The sequence below is a fragment of the Colossoma macropomum genome, unplaced genomic scaffold (assembly GCF_904425465.1).
Source record: "Colossoma macropomum unplaced genomic scaffold, Colossoma_macropomum, whole genome shotgun sequence".
In the NCBI taxonomy this organism is placed as follows: Eukaryota; Metazoa; Chordata; class Actinopteri; order Characiformes; family Serrasalmidae; genus Colossoma; species Colossoma macropomum.
In genome coordinates, this window is record NW_023494789.1 from 29,772,662 (window position 1) to 29,790,267 (window position 17,606).

Sequence of the window (17,606 nt, forward strand, 5' to 3'; positions counted from 1 at the left end):
TTAACTAGTTTTATTCAACTTAAAATGCTACCTTGATTGAAAGTATTGTTCATTCAAAGTATTTATTCACGTTGAATGAAACTAGTTCATTTACTTTTTACTACATGAAGTAAATTTTTTAAGCACATCTGACGCGCCACTTTTTACAGTGTGCTACTGAGCTGTCATGGTTACACGGCAACTTGCACATACATTCAACAAAGTAGCTTGGCAGTTTACTGTAACGTATAAAAAATATTCACACCAAAGAAAAGGTAGAGCAGGGGGGAAGACAACAAGAAGAGGCTGAGTAAAAGAAGTAAAATAATACGCAAAAAGATGATGCTAGGAGCCATTGGGAAAAATTGAGTCAGTTTCCCTGACTAACATGTTTTTGTTAAGTAATATCAATATGACAAAACTGATTAATCATGTACTCAATCATGTAATTAAACAATATAACAGTTAGGATAAATGTGGGCTGTAGCTATAGTACACATTTGTTCAAACAGTGCAATAATTTCAGCCTTTTAAAGCTAACTTAGTCCTGACCAAAGAAATGTGACCACAGCTACCACCTTAAATATTTTATTTAGATAAAAACACATTTTATAAAATAGTAAAAAGGTCTCGCAGTGAGGTCCCATTGACAATGACAGTGTGAAGAACAGTGAGGCACGTGAGAGGTCAGAGGTCACAGTTACAGTTACGGGTCAGCTGCACAGCGGAAGCCCAGGTTAGAGGCAGAGCTGTCAGGAGTGTTTTGACTTCGGGCAGCACACCGGTACCTGTAACAGTATGACTACAAAGAGAGATAAAGAGCAGGGGAATAAATTATGCCTGCATTATAGAGTTCTAGAATAAAATGTGTCTGAGTATTTGGGTGTTACCTTGTGACACATATAGGAGCCTCCTTTCTTCACTTTGTCTGTTCCTGTTTCTGGTCCTTTCTGTAGACAGATTAAAAAGGCAAATGAGGTATTTGACTGATTAGTAATGAAGGGTCATGTTTATTTGTGTACACAGTACTCAGACCACCCTTAATTTATTTAATGTCCAGTCATGGCCATCAAGTACAAGTTATTATTATTCATTCAAAATATTTTTCAGAAAAATGCATAATTAACAGAAAATTACACAGAAGCTTCAACAACTAAGCAAAATATCCACCCTTTACTTTTATTAAAAGCAAGTCTCCTTTGTTTCAGGAGACTTGCTTTCAGTATTTAAAAGAAATCTGCAGGACTTTTTCAAATCTCCAAAGTTCAGTCTTAGATGTTGGTTGCCTTACTCTACATTCCAGATGTCCAGTTTCAGTGTTTTACTGCAAGCTTTCTTATTTTTTTCTTAACAATGGCTTCTTAACAGCTACACATCCTCTGAGACTCATATTGCTGAGTTGTATTTTCAGAGTGGAAGGATGTACAGGAACACCTGTAGATTTTTTCAGATCTGAAGAAAGTGTGGAGCTTGATTTTCTTCTCTCTCTCAAAGATGAAAGTTTTAAGTACTGCTTTTCTAAAGGTGACAGTTTTGGTGGTCTACCAGGCCTTACACAGCTGGAAATCTTTTAATCATTTTCTGAAGTTTTGGAAACCTGTGTTTTCCCTTTATTTTCCTGCAACTTTCCCAATCCTTATGCAAGTGGATTATCTTATATCTAATTTCCTCAGAAATTACTTTTGAAATATGAATCACTTGTACTTAAAAGGTAATTTTTATTAAAAGTTTAATAAATGAAGGGTGGTGTCTAACATTTGCACTGTACTGAACGTAAACTGGCATGCATTCGTCTGACTAATAGCTTCCTGTAGTGTTTGAGTTTTTGCCCTCTTACCGGGTTGCGTGAGTGATCTCTTGTGTGATGAACATTCCACCAGTCTGCCGTCCACTCCCATGCATTCCCCACCATGTCATACAGTCCAAAACCATTTGCAGGAAATGACATCACCTGTCCAAAACAAGATTACTAACATTATTCCGTTTTCAAGGGCAAGGGCCATTTCACACTCTCTCACCGGTGATGCTTTAGAGTATCCGTCCTCTGCTGTGTTGTGATTAGGGAAATTTCCCTGCCACAGGTTCGCATAATGCTGTCCTCGGGGCATAAGCTTATTCCCCCATGGATACATCCTGGATAAAGAAAGGGAGTGTTAGAGGAAACACAGCTCAAATGCACACATATAGAACAAAGTGCTTGTATATAACCTTCTAACCAATACCTGTTCTGCAGTCCCCCCCTGCAGGCAAACTCCCACTCAGCCTCTGTGGGCAGTCTGCGCTGAGCCCACTGACAGTAGGCCTGAGCATCAGCCCATGACACATGCAGTACAGGGTGATCCATCCTATACACAGTACAATGAAGTATTTCAGACTTACTTATTTGAATAGATTAGACCAGTGATTCCTAAATGTGGTCCAAAGTACTTCCCACTCTGCACATTTCAGATATTTGCCTACAACCTGATCTAATTATTCCTTTTATTACCTGGAGTACTTCTGCCTTATTTATTAGAGCAGTTTTCACTGCTCTAACATGCCAACCTCAACATAAAATGCAGCTGATTGGCAAAGACATGTTTGGTGTCTGTAGTTTTGCTTAGTTTTGAAGTGAAGCTAATAGGCTAATATAACAGAAGTCTGTCACCCCCAAAAATTTTGTACAACATTAATCGTTCCAGTGCAAAACAAAAAATACAAACTTCAGACACCAAACATCTTGACCACATGCCTATGTCTTTTTCTTTTTCCAAGCTTGGGAACTTTTGTCTTTGGGTTAACTGCTCTTTTAACATGCTCTTAACAGTTGAGGAGGCGTGTTAGAGCATGACAGAGACAGAAGTTCTCCAGGACCCACTACATTTATAATGATTATGAGTGTGGCTATAATTGGATTTGATTTGGTGTATTAGAAAGTATTAGGTCATAGTAATACTATTCCAAACACAATATTACTATTAAAAGGCCCATTTCACACATTTTTATTTTCTTTTTACCTTTGAGGTCGACTTATAAAACGTGTGGGTTTATGTACCAAAAACAATCATACTTCATTTTTACATGACCATTTTCATACTCTTTTTATTCCTAAGAATTGCCTGTTCCTGTTCCCTTTAAGACTGATATATGTCTGTTCTGATTTGCTGCTCTGTATTGTGCCATCATTCAAAAAGCATTATGGAATTAAACACTCCTTATAACTTCAATATAAATGGGCAGGGCTTAACTGCTGCAGGCTGCAAAACCCCTCACTGGGGTTAATACAACTCATAGCAGCACTACCTGCTTTAAGACCCTTAAAGCAGATAGAACTGCAAAATGAGTAAAATGTAACTAAAATTCATTACAGTGTCCATTTGACATTACAACTTCAAACGCAACAAGATTTTACCATTATTGCCAATGTTTTGTCTGTTATACTTGAATTTACTGCAAATTATGCCATGAATTGAGCAGCATAATTTCCATGTATGGACTGTGTATTGTGTGTGGACTGTGGAGTGAAAGGTACATTTTGAAACCTTAGCAAATCTTATGTACTACATCAAAATCTTTTATTAAAGAAAATGGGAGGTATCTGGTTTAAGTGATATGGACCCTTTAAAATAGTAAAACCCCAGCTAATCTTACCTGTCTGCTATGTCTGAATCTGGACCCTCTGGGTGTCTCCAATCTGCTCCTTTCACAGGTGACCACCAGGGAGCAGCAGCAACCTACTGATCACAATCACGTGTCACAGTGGTGTCTCTTTAGAACATTCCATTTACAATATCAAGAAAATTTTAATTTAGCTTTTCCTCCTCTTGTCTCTCTAGCTTTGTGTTCCTCTCACTACATTGCCATGACATGAGGGAGGGAGTCAGGGGTGGTGGAACACAAGTGTGACCACTGATCAAAGGCTCTGTGATATCAAGCCTGTGGTCAGTTCAGCAAAAGTTTATGGAAACTTCCATATTTAGAGCTCTGAGAATTAAGGTGCAAAAATACACAAGTAAGACAAAGAGCTCTGCAAACACTAATTCAAGTCCTACTCACAATGTAGTTTCAAACCTAAAATACTAATGGATACTTTGGGCACAAATGGATGTTACTGTGTTACTCTAACATTTCTATAAGTGAAATAAATTATTGTAAAGTACCCAAATCATGGAAAACTTTTTTAAAGTAAGTTTGACGCAGTATGTACAAATTGTTAAAATTTCAAAACATACCATTCACTCCATAGTCCACACAGTCCATATATGTAAACTAAACTGTCAAGACAGACTGTTGTGAATTTACTGTTTTTGTGATGTCACACTAACCATCATGTTTACATATATCGACTTGTTTGGTCTACAGCAGTTTAGCTCCATCCATTCATGCCAAAGTTATAAAGAGTGTTTCAACCTGGACTGCTTTTTAAAACAGGACCAGCTACAAGGGAGCCAATTAGACAAAGAGCTCATTTACATATGCCTGTCTTAAAGTTACAAAAACAGCCTGTTTAATTCTAAGGTATAAAAAGAAGTTGGAAAATTGCCACCTAAAAACAAATTATGACTGCTTTAGGTATATAAAACCACACAAATGTCTTAAGTGGACCTCTTTAAGCAAAAAAAAATAAAATACAAGAATAATGTAGGATATGGGCCGTTTAAAGGTATTTGTGATGTGATGTATTTCCGTCTGTGATAAGCACAATTACTGTTGTTCAGAATTATTTCTCATATTTCTAAACAAAAGTACTTTACAATAAGTACTTTTGTTTAGAAATATTATGAGTTGGGCTTCAGTGCATGTGTGCATTCAAAAAACAGTACTATGACACTAAAAACATCGTAGACAAACTAGACAGGGAATATAATTAAACGGATTACAGTGAAATGCTTTTGATTTTGACATCTTTAAAGCTCATACTCTCTCACCGCATGAGACAGAGTACTCTTGATGTCTTCACTTAGCAATCCCTCAAACACAAAGGAGTCTCCAAAACGCTCCGCCTGAACACAAAGTAACTGTTAGACCACCATCACACTCTTTAATATCTGTGCGTGCCCATATGTGTGTGTATATCTGTTACCTCTGTCACATAGCCTGTTTGGTTAGTAAAGCGTTGAAACTGCTTATTTGTGACCTCATGCTCTTCAATGTGAAAAGGATCAAGCCACACCCTCCTCTGAGGCCCCTCCCCATCCTGAGGTATCCCTGGTTCATCTGTACCCATCAGGAACCAACTGCCCTGCAGCAGCACCATCTAGTCCATCAGAGAGAGAGAGAGAGAGTGAGAGAGAGAGAGAGAGAGAGAGAGAGAGAGAGAATTAGTATATAATAATGATAATTAATATGGTTATTATTTATGTTGGTTCTTTTCTATCTTATTCCGTTTTCATTGTTCACTGCTACTGGTGTGATACTTTAGCATTACTGTACCTTACAGTCATGCTAATAAAGCTATTCTAAATTTAATTTAAGTGCATTGAGAGAGAGAGGTGGGGGGGGCTGGATCCTTGGCATTACTGAAGCACTGATTCATGACTCAACAAACATTATTAACTAGAAAAGTTGGATATACACAATAACAGTATTTATTGGCTATTGGCCACTTGCATAAAACATTTTAAGTATTTATCTTAAGCTCAAAATACACTTAAGACATATATGACCCCACACACACACACTAATGTTGGTGCTTTCTTTTCTTTTGGAGTAACACATGGATGCACAATTCGCACGTTAGGATAACAGCGAATTTACATGTGTAAACCAGCTTGTTTGCATACTCTTTTTCAGAAGCCTTTCCCTTCTGTGAAACATCTGACCCACAATTTTCTTACATTTCTTGCAGCGAAACACAGGGTGGACTAGGCGCGCATTTAGTGCAATTAGCCCTTATGTTGATCGGACTGTTATGTAACTTACTGCAGTGAGGACCCCAGTGTTACCTTGCTGAGCGTGCCATGGTCTGATGATTTTTCATTTACTACTGCAGAGTATTTATCTGCCGGATTTTCGCAGCTCGGATGTTTTCCCTCGCTCGGTTCTCTGTTCAGAGAACTGCAGCCGCAGTCTGGACCTGATCCAGCCTCCAGCCCGCTTACAGCGAACTGCACCGAGACACAGATCGCACTGAGAAACGCTCCACACGTCCACAGTGACAAAGCCATGTTCAGATGTTCAGAATCTCTCCTTTCCTACATGTGTGAAGCCATCTTTAAGAACTGGGTCACGTGATCAGTCATCTGACCCTATTTCTTTCTCTTTTCTTTTCTTTTTTTAGCGTAAGGACAGTTTTTTTCTGTTTATTCTAGAATAAAATTGAAAACACAGTGTCTCCAAAGACGTGACGGGACAGGCCCCGACGTTGGCGCAGATTACATGCGTGTTTGCTCTGGTTTTTTTTTATATTAACATATTAAAATCACAGCAAATGGTAAATATGTGAAAAAGGGAAGATGACAGGCCACCATAAGAAAATTCGTTAATTTGCCAAGAGACGAAGCACAACGTGTAGACAAGACGTTTTCCTCCTTTTTAAACTTTAAGGTTACAATTGTCGACTATTACTGAATATTTCTCATTTACATAATTTTGCTCCTTATACAAGCTAGTGCGTTATGTCATAGCTGTGAAATTCTGTTTCGCTGTCCTTCTTGGCATCAACATAAATAAAAAAGTTTTTCCCCCCACGAAAAATGAATTGTATGGGATTGTGGGTTTTGTAGTCCTGGACGAAAGCCGGTGGCGTCACTAACGGCTCCGCCTCAGAACTGCAGAAACACAATTTCCCAGAATTCCGTCGCGGTTTACAGTCTGTGAGGCGCCTCGGCGAGCCGAAAAGAGACGAAAAAAAACGGGGCGATGGATGGACCGTTCTCTGACTAGCTGGTGCTCTCCGGAGTCTCGGGATTATGGTTTTTCAGGAGGACGAAACTTTTAGACAAATCCACTGAGCGACCCGTGCAGTATCGTGTCGAGTTCAACTCCGTGAGGTAAAAGAAAAAAAATGCGAAAATGCGCCAGAGTGAGAGGTTTCTCTGCCTGAGCATCACCTTTTATTAGCCTAAATATTTATCTTATCTATGAGAGAGCATCGCGCTCACCACAGCCGGGCTGCCCGCCTCTCAGTCAGGAAAAGGATTGAGAGAAAAAGTTGTTTTACTGTATATTTTTCTCTGAATTATCCCAGTTTGGCACTGTATATGTGTAATTCTTGAGAATAAAAACCTAATTGGAGACTTTTAGACCTCTCCGGTAAGTCCATTTAGGAAACTAGGAAACGGTCCTCAGAGAAGCTGCTCTGGGGTTAAAACAGAAAAGTCGTTTTCAAAATGCCTTTCTTAAAGCGTTAAACACTCACTTTTAAATATTTTTATTACGCTGTCAGTTGATTAATCACTATAATGTTCCGTGGCGTGGTAAATCCAGCAGTTTTTTTGGCATGTTAGTTTAGCTTAGTTGCTTAGTTTTTTTCGGTCAGAGAGCAGTTAATTTTGTTGAGATTACAGTTTAAAGGCAAAGCGCTGACGTCTGAAGTCTTTTCCTTCTGCCTGCGTTCATTATATCCGCTGTGTAACCTGCAGCTCCGATAGTGAGACTCAGAGGAGCAGCTACAGGTGCAGTGTTGTAGAATAATCTGTGATGTGAAAAGTATTTCCTAAGATATTACAGAAAAGATGTGTGAATGAAATATATACTTTTAAACAAAAACTCTCTCGCAGGTAAGGAGAAATCTATGAGTGATATCTGGCAACAGTGTGTTCAAACTGCTGAAATTTCAGATTTTACTTGGTTCCTTGGTGAAAGTCCATCACATATAAGGCTTCACTATTAGCTGTACCAGAAAAACCCTCTACACAGACCTATGCAAATTCCTCCGCTGCCTAGTGTACTGAACGGTCAGAGGAAGTGGAAGTACAGAGAGTTTCATCATGTGTGGCTCCTTATTTGTTATGCAAACTTGGTAGATATACCTGGGGAATCTGTGGAGCTCATGGTAAGAGATGTCAGACAGTGAGATGAAGGGAGTAGGTAACAGAACAGAGACTGTTCTCTTTGAAAGAAGTCTGTAACACACCATACACTGTAAAAAGTGTTAGTGTTCAATTTAAAAAAATAATTACCTGGGCTTCCTTACAATTTTGAGTAATTGAACCTCTAACAGAACAATGGACCTCATCCACCAATATCTATGAAAGTTTTTTCATAAACTTGTTCTTCAGAAAGGTCCTCAGAAAAAGTCTATGTCAGATTCATGACATTTTTAAACTGCAGAATTGTTTGCACCTTGTGCTCTTGAGTGTCTAGATTCTGTTCTTACCTAAGAACAAATCCTAAATAAGAAAACATTAGTGAATGTCAGAGTCTCCATGAAAAATTTCTTCTTAAGAACGGTTGGTGAATGAGGCCCAATGATCCGTGTCTTTCATTCTGTTAAAGGTTCTGAAATTCTGTTTGAAGTGTAAAGCACTATTCATTGAAAAAAATAAGGCATCACACTTGCATACTTCTTTAAATCCTGTAAAACAACAAATCTTTTTTACCTTTTGAATTAAAGGACCGTTTTTAAAAAAATGTACTCAAATTCTTTAAGTTCTGCAAGCCCTGTAGAATTCCTTGAAACTCTCCAGCGAATGTTAAGCGCATCAACAGTGATTCAGTCCCACTGGTTGATTTAAAGGTTTGTTCTCCTTGCAATATTTCAGTGTGATTTAGTAAACCCTGTCAAAATCCAGTAACTTCTTTATGTTTCAGATCTAACTTTTTTTTGCTGTCTTGTCCAAGCTGAAAGCAGTGTGGAGGGTGAAGTGTGTATGATTGATGCCACACAAAGTTATGAGCTCAGTAGATCACATCAGATTTTGTTCAGCAAATCCAGATAGTGGGTCTCATAAAGAAAAGTTTTTAATATGAAAAGTATTATTTATTAGGTGCATCAATCTGTTTTTAACATTAGTGCAGGTGAACTGGTTGAAATGCCAGTCAATTCAATGTAAATCCACACGTTTTGCTCCACACAGAAGCCAAACTGAGCATCTGTCTTAGTCTCTCAAGTCAAACCGAACTCTATTCTGTTTCTGTTAATTATGTAAAACAAACAGTTACCCTGATTTAAGTGGCCTTTAATCCTTTTAATTAAGTCATTACCAAACTGAAGTAATGAGTAGTTGGTTTATGTAAATTCACTGTGTAGTTCCATTCATCACAGAAAGTTACACTAAGTAAGTGTGGACATCACAAATATCAGTGTGTTCCCTAAGATATTTAAAGTAAATTAAAGCCGGTATAAAAAAAATAAATAAAGAAGGGAAGTGCAATGTGGTTTTAGTGGAAGGAACTCTTGAGATTTAGAAACTTATTGATCAACCTTATTTGGCATCATCCTCAAGTGTCTTTCTACATAGATAGTACAGCAGCCTGACTCCTTAAGCGTAGATTAGAGCAAATAAAAATAGAAAGTAAAATAAACCAATGACATTTTTGCATTCTTTTCAATATCATAACGTTCTTCTTGTAAACACTCTGGATAGATCTTTGGAAGCTTATATTGCAACGGTTTAGTCATTAATTTCTGTGCCAAGCCATTTATTTGTTCTATTTTATATGTCTGAAAATGATGTCTTAAAGAATTTGCACAAGTAAAGTGAGCAGATCTGAGATGATTGAGCAAGAGTGACTAAATCTTCTACTGAAGCTTCTAGATGTGAGAGAATAAAAGGTTTTATCCAGTTCTCTGAGGCAGTACAGCTGCTTCTTTGATGTAGTTTAAATGGAGACGTTGCTGTGAACTTGCTTATTTAATTAATAATTCACTATATCTTAAATAATCTCTATAAATACTTTAAAACTAGTTCTTGTGATAAATGGGCACTCACTATCAGATTGTTCTGTCCATTATGAAACCCATCAAGGTAAACATAGTGTCCAATTTAAGATGCACAGATCAGTGGAAATACCATAATAGGTCACCTTGTTGTTTGCTTACTGACAGGCCAGTCATTCACAACTAAACTGTGGAGCTGATTGTGCTGTTTTGCTCTGGAAAGGGTGAACTGGGGTTTTCAGATGAAAGTCTTGTCTTTGAGAAAATTAAAAAAATCTGGACGAAAATGTTCCACCCGTAACTTACTCTTCACTCTGAAGATTCACTACGGCATTTCCAATATTCTAAAGCAGTGTTTTACTGACGTTTCCTTTCCTCATTAACTCATTGCTTTTATCTGCACTGAATGCGTCATTGTTGCTGACTCTTTTTAACTTTTGACCTCTTGCCACTGCTGCAGGTGGAGGTGTTCTTGCCATGGTGGATAAGATGTCGAGTTTTCTGCACATTGGGGACATCTGCTCCCTATACGCTGAGGGATCCACCAGTGGCTTCATCAGTACTCTGGGGTATGTTTGCTTACATTGTACAGTACATACTGTGGTGAGTTCTTTAATGCTGGTCTTGTCAGGGTGCAGAAGATGTGAAAAATGTCTTACAAAATGTATTTTAGGGCTGTATATTTTTAAGTCTAATTTGCATGCAATCGTAGATGAGTTTAATGACAGGAAACACCCTGATCCCAACATAGCAGTGTCTCCATTTTGACACTTAATGGACTGAACTGCTTTCAGAAACAGGTTTAACCCCTCATACCATTTGAATGTAAGCTTGAAACTCAAAGACACATCAGTGATTGCATTGGTTATACTGTTATACTGTGCATGTGTAAAAAGTTCCTGTTCAAATTCCTGACTACATTTCATGCTTTGACTTTACCAGTAGTTCCAATTGGGGCATTTATAGTAATGGGAGTAGAACATTATCTAGGCAGCTTCATGTTTTTTTTTTTTACTATGGTTAGTATTGGTGAAAACAAGTAAAATGTCTCATAAGCTGCTTTATTTCACTAATTTAGAAGGTAATTTTTCACAAAACATTCCTTTAAACCCCCAATGTTCAGGTGCTCAGAAAGTACTCTGACCTGCTTTTTTGTGACTTTTTAGTGTTGTGTTTACAGGATCCTTTACCGTGCCTCATTTACAGTGTAGTGTTTAACTACATCTTTACATGTGTCTCAATAACATCCTGCCAGTTTCTGTTCAACATTAGTCACAAAACTGTTCATGAAATATGACACTTCTTTAAGGCCAACAGTATCTTAGTCTTAATTTTGAAGAATTTTCAGCTGACAGCTGATTTCCTTCTTAGGAAAAATGATTACCCAACAAGCTGAATCAGCAGGAGAGAGATCTATCAACACTCGAACTTCAGTTTCAACATTTCAGTGCTTCAGCATCCGCATGCTCTGGAAATGATTACCATTGTTCCCTTAGATTTAGCTAATTCCTTAACGTGGACTTCAAAACAATAGGTTACCATTAGTGCAACCCCAGTTCTCTGAAACATTGACTTGAGAGATGTCCCTCCTAAAGGTGGATCTTGAACACAAGATAAAGTAGTTTTCTAGTTTGTAGCTTAGGAAGATTCCTTTTTCCTTTACAAATGTTTCATAACCCTGTAACATCACTGATGAGCAGGTCAATGAAAATTCAAGTAGACTTTTGTTTTAAGTATTTGTTAAATTGTGATTATGTTAAGAAGTTGCTGTATTGTTAAATTGTTGAAAAAACATGTTTTAAATCATTCTTCACTGAATTGGATCAGAAATGCAGTGTTACCAGTCACTGAAACATTAGTTCACTGAAACAGTTAATCATAGTTCATTATAAAGTTCACTAAAACATTTATTTATTTTAGGAGTTAACACCTTGCAGATAGCTGTGTTGTTTGTGATTTTAGAACTGTGTAACCTAGCTGTCAACAGTTTCATGCTGTTGTATGTCTGTGTGTGTGTTTGCGGCTGACTGATCGTGGGATTTGGACGATATCCAGCAGGCTGTTGTTTTGAACCAGAAATGGCTAAATCTGTCCTGAGGAATGAAGCTGCCCCCCTAGCCCCCCTCCACTTAACACACCCACATGCATGCTTTCTCTTTCTCTGCTGCTCTCTTTTTGTACACATACATACACATTTCAAAACCCCCTAAATCATCCTTTTGTCTTTTTGTTCTAAGGTTGGTTGATGATCGTTGTGTTGTCCAGCCAGACGCTGGAGACCTGAATAACCCACCAAAGAAGTTCAGGGGTAAGATGTACATATGCATACTTACTTGTGTGAGTGCTGGTCTCTGCTGGTCTATTTTAAGCTCATCCAGAGGAAGTTGAGTGAATGATGCTGGACTTAAGGGTCAAAGTTGAAATATCCCCCAGGAAAAATGGTTTCTGTAGCCATGGAAACAATATGAGGAGGATGTTTTCATTTCCTAGGTTTCGCTTTTTGAAGCAACAGTTTGGGATTTACTACATTTTCTCAATGGGGCAAGTTTTTATAATTAATAGAGTAGCCTGTTTAAGCAATAGAACACGAGAGGGAATGTGTTACCATGAATAACTTCAAGGCCGTGATATGGTCACACACATGAGCTGGAGGGTGTTTGCAACTTTTATGCAACCATTTTAGGGCTGCAACTATGAAATATTTTCATTTTCAAATATTTTTGCAAATATTGTTTTACATTTTTAAATATTCCTTAATGATATGAAACGCCTAAGACATTAAAAAAAACTGAAAGCAGATTTTGCATAATAACTCATCATAATGCCTGATGCAGAACAAGTTTCTTTCTGCTCTGGGCAGCTGGTTAGCTTGCACAGATAAATGAAAATGAGAGTGTGCTAGCCATCCAGAGTGAATCCAGAAATCCAAATTGGTAGGAAACGTATTTGGGCTGATAAGGATTTCCAGTGCTTTTCATGCACATGTTGGCCAAAGCAGATGACGATACTGAGTCTAGATCTACCTGGATTGCTAATATTACATAAAACATTAATTTATAATGTTACAGATGCAGATTATTAAAATGTATACAATGCAGACATTTTAGCACAATAACCCAAATATTCCGCTCTTCCAGAGTACAATAAATATGTCATCAAATATCAGTTTGAAATATAGGCCAAGTATCCAATATCCTGATAATTTTTTTCAAGGACTTAGAAAGGAATTTAATCTCTTAAGCCTTAGTTCTATCTATTATCAGAGAGTATTATGATTTTTGTCATTTAAAACAAATGACCACAGACTGTTATGTTTGTGTGAAAGGCTCATTATTTCACAGGGTGAAGACAGTAGAGGCAACTGCTTGCTACTGGTGACTAGCTAGCATGTGGCTTATTTTGCTGAATGTATTCTGAAAACAATGCTGCTTTGAATTTACATGATCAAAAGTGTTTGCACATCAACAAAATTTGTGACAATTTTTACAGCGCAATTCTTGCCAAAAAATGCAACCTTAAAGATAGCAATTGTGTTGATGTGATCTGTTCTATTACTGTGAATCCATGTGATACTTTTTAATCATTTTTCAGTGTAAAGTAAAACAAAGAAACCCCTAAAAATGTTTCAGATATGTTGTTTTAACAGGGGCAGTTTTTTCTGCATAAAAGTACAGTGTTTTCCACAGACAACACCCAAATGTATGTCCTCCCGTTTCAACAATATCCAATGTACATTTGTTCCTATTTGAACAAATTCCTAATTCCATTTCTGTGAACTAAAACCACTTTACCCATGTCCATAAGGTGCTGCACATCTAAAAAGGAAATCATGGATGATTTAAGTTTTATATAATGCCTTATTTGAAAACCAGAACAAGGAAAAAATAATATAATGAGTTCAGGTATCCATATTTTGAAACACCCCCGCCACAATATCCCTCCCCCCATGGTGCTATAACCAGGTTTGTTTCAGACCTGTGGGAAACACTGAAGTGGTTCCAGCAGCTTAGAGTTAAGTGATCATTGTTGTTCCTTAGCAACTGGTGTTTGGTGGAATGATACAGGTATGGTGAAAAAAGGTGCTGCTATGAGATATAACAACACTGATAGAACTCTCTTCAATCTGTTGTATAATTTCTATTAATGTTATTATGCCATTGTTATAAAACCACTAGCAAAGTTTTAGGTCATACTGTCTATGATAGTGTTTCTGTTGCAGGACAGCCAGTTGTGTTGCTGTGGAAACAACTACCAAAACAAAAGACTGCTGCTCTATTTAGTGGGGGCTTAAATAAATGATAGAATTCCAGATGCTCTTCTCACAAAAGTGTGTATGTGTGCCTGAGGGTGTTTATTATGGTTCTGGAAGCTCACAGCATTACTGTAGGTGCATCTGTTAGTGACACTGAGTGTTCAGGAGCAGTCAGTAGAGTGGCATGTATGGCAGTGGGAGTGGGACAGGGGTAACGAGGGAGGGAAAGAGATAGAGAGGGAGAAGGAAGAGCTTTAATTGGGTCTCAAACTTTGGTCCAAAATCAACCTGAGCCTCACAAAATTTCCGTTACCCAACTTAGCCTAACCCGAGCCACATTATCAAGTTTTGAGTCTGAAACTGACCCAAGCCAGTCAAAATTCTGTCCGAAACTAACCCAAACCATCTTCTAAAGTACAGAATTAAACCTCACGTTTTGGCGCTGGTTACATACTGTGTAGTGACAATAATAGCCGATAGCCATCATTAGATCATAGATAAATAATATAAAAAAGAGTTCCACAGGGACTTTGGTGCTAAATTCTGTCAACAACAAAGAGTAGGTGTCTCCAGCATGCCAGATTAAAAACTGCTTTAATGTAACAAAGGTAGAGAGGTGGGCAATATGGCAAAAATGTAATATCAGGATACTTCAAGAAGTTTTCATGTTAATTGATGTGTCAGGATATACATTTTTTCTGATATCTGATAATTTGAAAAGGTCAAAGTAGTGTCATATTTAAAAAAAATATGCATGCAATAATTTGTAGTCCACATTTTGCATACTGTGCTGCTCTAAATCCAACTAACCAGGACTAATTGCATTTGCTTTGTAATCAAACACGCAGTTAGGAAGTGTTTTTAAGCACTGACAATGTCTACAGTATGCTTTGAAAAGAAGATTTTTACATATTGTGATGTAATTTATCACAGTATCAATAAATATTGTCCTATTGCCCAGCCCTAGAGAAAAATGAAAGCAGGGAGAAGTAAAGGTCAAAATATGTCAAAAATGGTTGGCTTTCACAACCCAAGCATAAAATTTTAACTCCACCTGAGCCCCACACATACTTGAGAAATGGCATCCGAACCCAACCGAACCCAGTGTGAGCTGTATTTCAAGCTCTAGGAGAAGGGTGGCCTTTGGGCCTCTCTAGAGAGGAATGCATACTATTTCCTCTCAATATAAACACACACGCTCATGTACCTTTTGCCCCTCACCTTCTGTCGTCCCTTTGACTCTATTTGTAGTTTTATATATGTGTGTGGTTCTGTGTTGGACATTGATGGCGCTGATGATGTGTTCATGTTCTTTGTCTACTTTCACATTCTGATAAGCTGTATCCCCAGGAGACTGCAGCAGCTGAGTAATACTCGAAAAAGAGAAAGAGTGATGAAGAGCGAGGGAGTTGAGAGAGGAAAGAAATGACACTCGCAGTGTCATCCTATCAAAACAGTCACAGACACACTCAATCCTAGCCTAGTTCTGAACTCCAGTTTTGACTCCTCAGTGAAGAGTGTGCAGTGTGTGTGTGTGTGTGGTGTGTTCCACATTCCTCTGGTTGACCCTAAGCATTTAGTTGTTTTATCAGCCCAATCTCCAGAAACAGAGAACAGATGACTTCTCCCTCCCTCCCTCTCTTTCTTCCCCTCTCTCTCTCTTTCTCTCTCTCTCCCCAACACTCCCCCTCTCTCCTTATTTGGTATGGCTGGTGCTCCTGTAGGAGCGATGGAGGACTTTTTCTCTTCCCTGTAGATCTTGACATATCAGAAGTGACTGTGTACAGAATTTGCATTTGTGTGTGTGTGTGTGTATGTGTGTGTGTGTGAATGAGTTTAATTTAATAAAATAGGTACAGTACATGTAAAGGTTACTTTAATGCTGAAAGCTCTATGATCCTGATATCAGAACCTAAACCTGATATGTAAAACATTCTCATACTCACACACATGCTCACTCATGCCATTTACATACTGGTTTTCATACCTGTTTTCTTCTTTTTCATTCAGTAGGCTATCTCACTTGCCTTATCTTATCCACAGCCTCAACCATCTATGTGTGTGTGTATTTATGACTGTCTGTCTGAACAGAGCGCATTGTTTCTGTTTGCTACATATGTCTCGTGTGTTTTTCTTCCTCCTGTTATGTGATTTATATGGCTCTTACAAAAATAAGACATGCTAGACTGCATTCAGGTAGACGTTTCTGCTGTCTCCATCCTCCAGTGAGTGTAGAGAATGGTGAATACAGGTTTTATATTTATTGCTTGTGTTAACAGACATGCACAGTCTGATACTGATTCTGTCTAAAATAAACTTAAAGTAATTGGCCCACCCATGTGCCACCCACAAATGTGTTTTTTCATAGGAACTAGTAGAGGTGTAAATCTTTGAGTCGACAGCAAATTGATTTGATTCGCAATTTGCTGGTTTCCAGTTTGATTCAAAAGCTATTTTCATAAATTTAGAATGATTCGATTTGACACAAAACAGTGACTTCGCAGTACAGAGTGGTTTGTACATGTTCTTCAGCGTTGTTTGTGCCCATGTTTAGCTTGTAAATGCTACCTGAGCCAATTGTACACCGAAAAACGCTAAAGACAAAGGACAATTTCACACATATTAGTTTAATTGTCACACTTATTTAAACAAAGTTTGAACAAAGTTTATTTGTTAATAAATCATGATTCATTCATTCATAGCATTTATACTTGTTTTTTGACTGATGCAAATGATTCAGGATGATTTTATTTTCTTTTACAATTGGGGGATTATAATTGAAGCACCGAGAAAAAAATTGTCGCACCACTGCTAGCATTTTTTGGTTGGTCTAGCTTTATAGAAGTTTGACAAAAATCATATTTGACCTAATGTGAAATAATGGCAGCTGCTAAATTTTGGTGAATTTACAGTTTACAATGCTACGCTGGAATGTGTTGTTTTAGGCAGGTTGGAAATGACAATGAATTTACCACCACTAACATTACCTCAATTGTGTGCAATAAAAAAAAACAAACAAGAAATGTCATGTGATCTGTCCTAATAATGTGACCTTTTATATGCATACAGAATACGTATGCAGTTTGAGTTTCTTTTTCTGATTTATGTGTTTTTGCTGGCTTTCTGTAAGGCTTATTCAAGCTCGTAACAGTTGCCATTAAATAAAGTATTTGTGGGTGGAGCACAGAAAGGTGGGTTACCATATATGTTCCAGCTCTTGTTATAATCTAAGCATCTTAGAGTCGTCCCTCTTTTTGAAGATTACAGTAGGTCTCTTTAACATGTGATCACTTTTAGCCACCATATTTCTTTTCAGACTAGTCCCAGTGTCTTAGTATTGCCAGTTAAATATCAGACTTCCATAACTATCTTAACAATGTCTACAAATCCTTTAGACAATTTCAGGCCATGCAGAATGGTTTAGTGTCTCAACATGTGTATAAGAGAACACAGACTATTCTGCCATGTGACTGTGCACACTTTTCCAGTTGCACTGTTGAAGGCCCATTCCAGCACATTGCCCACTGAGTCTTAAACCAGCAGGGCATTGCTAAACGGGAGTTTTACTGGGTG

General features: G+C 37.8%; 2 protein-coding genes across 5 annotated transcripts in view; one reads left to right on the plus strand and one right to left on the minus strand.

The window, feature by feature from the left end:
• Positions 1–554: 554 nt before the first annotated feature.
• Positions 555–6,183, minus strand: sumf1 (sulfatase modifying factor 1). 2 transcript variants are annotated; one of them, XM_036570828.1, is made up of 9 exons: positions 5,904–6,183; positions 5,042–5,215; positions 4,887–4,961; positions 3,610–3,692; positions 2,202–2,324; positions 1,998–2,112; positions 1,817–1,930; positions 870–929; positions 555–781 (listed from the first exon to the last, which is right to left on the minus strand). In XM_036570828.1, the coding sequence occupies exons 1-9, from the start codon at positions 6,123–6,125 to the stop codon at positions 686–688; spliced, it is 1,062 nt and encodes a 353-aa protein (XP_036426721.1). In that variant the 5' UTR covers positions 6,126–6,183; the 3' UTR covers positions 555–685. The 2 variants fall into 2 exon arrangements, with proteins under 2 accessions (XP_036426721.1, XP_036426722.1); XM_036570829.1 differs by having other exon boundaries at positions 5,881–6,057.
• Positions 6,184–6,772: 589 nt separating this feature from the next.
• itpr1a (inositol 1,4,5-trisphosphate receptor, type 1a) overlaps positions 6,773–17,606 on the plus strand; it is a 46,157-nt gene continuing 35,323 nt past the window's right edge. For all 3 annotated transcript variants that reach the window (XM_036570831.1, XM_036570832.1, XM_036570833.1), the window contains exons 1-3: positions 6,773–6,950; positions 10,242–10,350; positions 12,019–12,089. In XM_036570831.1, the coding sequence (XP_036426724.1) occupies positions 10,259–10,350; positions 12,019–12,089 (163 nt within the window). In that variant the 5' untranslated portion in view covers positions 6,773–6,950; positions 10,242–10,258. The remainder of the gene's footprint in view (positions 6,951–10,241; positions 10,351–12,018; positions 12,090–17,606) is intronic.